Below are 3,486 nucleotides of genomic sequence, written 5' to 3' on the forward strand. Positions count from 1 at the left end.
TATATATATATATATATATATATATATATATATGTGTGTGTGTGTTACTTAAAATTACTATAACATTACTTAAATCATGTGATATAACCATCAAGAAAAGTATTTTACATATTTTCCTTACACCTTAAATGCATGCAAGTAATAATTATAATTTTCAAAAATTTTTTAAAGTAACAGATCTTTTTATATAGCATTATTATTATATATATTTTTTGAGAGTGTTTCTTGAATACAATTACGTTTTAGCAGTTTGACTTTTGACAACCAAACTTTCTGCCTTGTCAAATTATCTGATATTTTTAAGAAACTTAAATGTTGTACAAGTCTACATGGGTCATCGCTGTGATTATTATTTCTTTTTTTTAATGGTTTTCTTGTCTTGTCTTGGTAACATGTTGTTTACACCAATTATAATATATTTTATTAATAATATAAAATAATTTTAAAGAAATAATAAAGATTATCATTATTATTTAACTTTTTTTATTTTAGAGACATTTTTTTACATTAAAAAATCAACATTTGGAAATAGAACAGATGTCCATCATACAAGAGGTGTATTCAGATCAATATATTTGAAAGAAAATGATGTCATTGGTCCTATAATGTATTACAGACAAATGCATTACACTGTGTCTTGTGTCACTTCAAGAATGTCTCCAACCAATTATATTCTTAGAGCAAGGACAGCCTACATTTTATGTTATAGACTGGACAACAACCACTCTAAGTCTTCCGGGTTCTCACACTTGAGGGACAGGAGTTTTATTTCCTCCATAAAAAGGAGATGTTAGGCATGTAGCTGTTAGAGGTGTCATAAAAGGAAGGATTACTCAGGAGGGAGAGAAGTGCTTAGGTAAGGGTTAAAAGGGAACACGACATCAGAGAAAAAGGAAATTGAGGTCAATAGGTCAATAGGCAGCTTCCATTCCCACTTCCTTAAATCCTCAGACTGGTTAATAATGCATTCACACACGCAACACACACACACACACACACACACATCCAGATGCACAGGACACACAGGAACAGATTATGGAGCCAACGCACTTTATAAGTCTGCAAAGGTTTAGGTGAAAAAGAGGAGATAAGTTAAGTGTTATGTGATTATGCTTTCCATCCCGCTCTAACTGCTAAAAAAAAAAAAGCATGGCATTCGTACGACAATCTTTAGTTCAGCGGATCACAGCCAACCTGGAGAGGAGCGCAAAAAAAGTCACGTCACAAATTGAGGTCACCGAAAAACACTTGAATGCCAGGCATTGATGCACAAACAGAGGGATGGCGGAGAAAAGGAAGTGAAAATATAGAGGACAGCGAATGAGGAGGAACCATGATCAAACGGGAAAGAAAAGCAAACTCAAAACATAAGCTGATGGTCTCACGTTCAAAGTCAAGGAAAACTATTGGGCCATGCTCAAGTTCGGTGCAAGCCAGCAGTTTCAGGAGATTTCCCATGATCCCCCTGGAACAGAGAGAAGGGAGAAGCATGTGGGTCATGGGAGATGTGGCAGACATGTGTCTGGTGTTGGGTGTGTGTTCGTGTGAATGTGCGTGGAGTCTGGGATGGGGGGTCGGGGCGTATAGGGTGTGGGATGGACTTTAGGTGTTCGAGATTCTCGGGCGATGTTGATATGGTCACATGGTCACACTGAAACTCCTTCTTGCTGCTCTCTTTCTATACATAAATGGAAACGAGTGAACACAATCGTGAAGAGAGCAAAAAGAAACAGTTTCCAAAAGCAAAAAAAAACTTCAGTCTGTCTTAATCCACATAGAGGATGCGTCTACACCTGCTCCAACCCTGATAGCTCCATCTCCAATCACACACACATACACACATCCGAGCACACATACACACACCGTACACCAGCGAAAAACTTACTTTCAAAATCCAGGAAAAAATGAGGACAGTTCTCTAAATCCTTGCCAAGGACCTTAATGAGGTTCCCCATGGCTGGCAAACCTGGGCAAGGAAGACAAATACATACAGTACAAAGGAATACAACCTAGATGATACTCATTAGCAAGACTCCTAGACTGTCAGTGAGTATTTTCTCTACAAAAACTTTTGTCATATGCTGTGGTAAGAGCCAGACTGTGCATTGCATAAAGCTGAAAAATGCTGCTAGTTTTTTCATAGGGTAAACTGTAATAAAAGAGGCTGTTTGTGTCTGAAATAATTCAACAAAATAATCCTTCTGACAAAGTGCTGTAACTGCTGTAATACAGTGTTTGTTGTGGGGACAGAATTTTTTATTTTTTTTATACATTTTCCTTTCTTTTCTTCATTGCTGCAGTGTGGTAAAAATGAATGCATGCCTTTAAAGATGTGAATATTATGTTGTTTGTTGCAATGCAGCATTTGAATATAATACAGGAAAAGAGCAGTAATAAAAAAAAGAGATCATGACACAAACCGCACAAGCAGGAACAAACACCTTTTGGTGGTGATCTGGCATCAAGTGACGAGATGTACAGTAACTTAATATAATGGCATGGTAATAGTAAATGAACTCACATTAACACTGTGTAGTAGCACATAGCTGAGGTCTGCCTGTCCTAACCAGCTCTGACTCAACGTTTATAGCAAATCTGACTGTCCATACTGAAAGCAAAAATGCTTATGTGACATGACACATTTATAGATAATCAGTCATTGTGAAGTATGATTTTGGACCAATGAGATTTCACCATGGGCGGGGCTAACCAGCTCAACATAACAGAAACAGAAACTAAGTGATTGACAAAAACTCTTATTTTCTTAGAATAAATGTTTTTTTGCTGCTTGTTGCTTTATTGCATTGCATTTGGTTAGAATATAATGTTGTACCGTCAATATAACCATTTTGTTTGTTAAATCAGTTTGCATGCACTAAATATCAGCTGCAGTTGGCAATGGACACCAAATGGTACAAATAAAAACTTGCAATAGAGGAACAATTCTGGACAGACTAGTATATAGAAACATTCAAGAAATAAAATAGCTAGATTATCGTGGCACTGATGATAACACAAAACCTATCATGGCATTTCCCAAGAGACACAAATGCGCATATTGGCAGTGTTCGAAATAAGAATCTGGCTGTTACATATCTAGGCTTTTAAATCTTTCATATCAAGCCATATCCTTCACTTATGGCACACAACGCAAAGATGGCTCCTCTCAGCCTGTTTATCACTTAAGAGGCAATATATCCCGCTCTGCCTGTCTCCTGGCAACCACCCGTAGAGCCCTGTTTCCATGACTGGACCACATCACCTCTCCCGCCTGTACTCTCTCTCTATCTGAAGCTTTCGTCATCAAAATCACCAGCCAAATCCTGGTCTAAAGTATATAACAGTCTTTCTTTCTGCCTATATGTCTATGTCTGTTTGTCTGAATCTGTCTGTCTGTCTGTCTCTATCTGTCTGCCTGTCTGTCTGTCTGTCTGTCTCTGTCTGTCTGTCTGTCTGTCTGTCTGTCTGTCTGTCTCTGTCTGTCTG

General features: G+C 37.7%; 1 protein-coding gene across 1 annotated transcript in view; it reads right to left on the bottom strand.

Moving 5' to 3' along the window:
* The window catches only part of LOC107584327 (protein FAM49A-like), a 31,901-nt gene that overhangs the window by 13,553 nt on the left and 14,862 nt on the right, over positions 1–3,486 (bottom strand). The window contains exon 3 of the mRNA XM_016270904.1: positions 1,886–1,966. Coding sequence (XP_016126390.1) covers positions 1,886–1,955 — 70 coding nt within the window. The 5' untranslated portion in view covers positions 1,956–1,966. The remainder of the gene's footprint in view (positions 1–1,885; positions 1,967–3,486) is intronic.

Source organism: Sinocyclocheilus grahami, unplaced genomic scaffold (assembly GCF_001515645.1).
Source record: "Sinocyclocheilus grahami isolate Dianchi unplaced genomic scaffold, SAMN03320097.WGS_v1.1 scaffold58.1, whole genome shotgun sequence".
Lineage (NCBI taxonomy): Eukaryota > Metazoa > Chordata > Actinopteri > Cypriniformes > Cyprinidae > Sinocyclocheilus > Sinocyclocheilus grahami.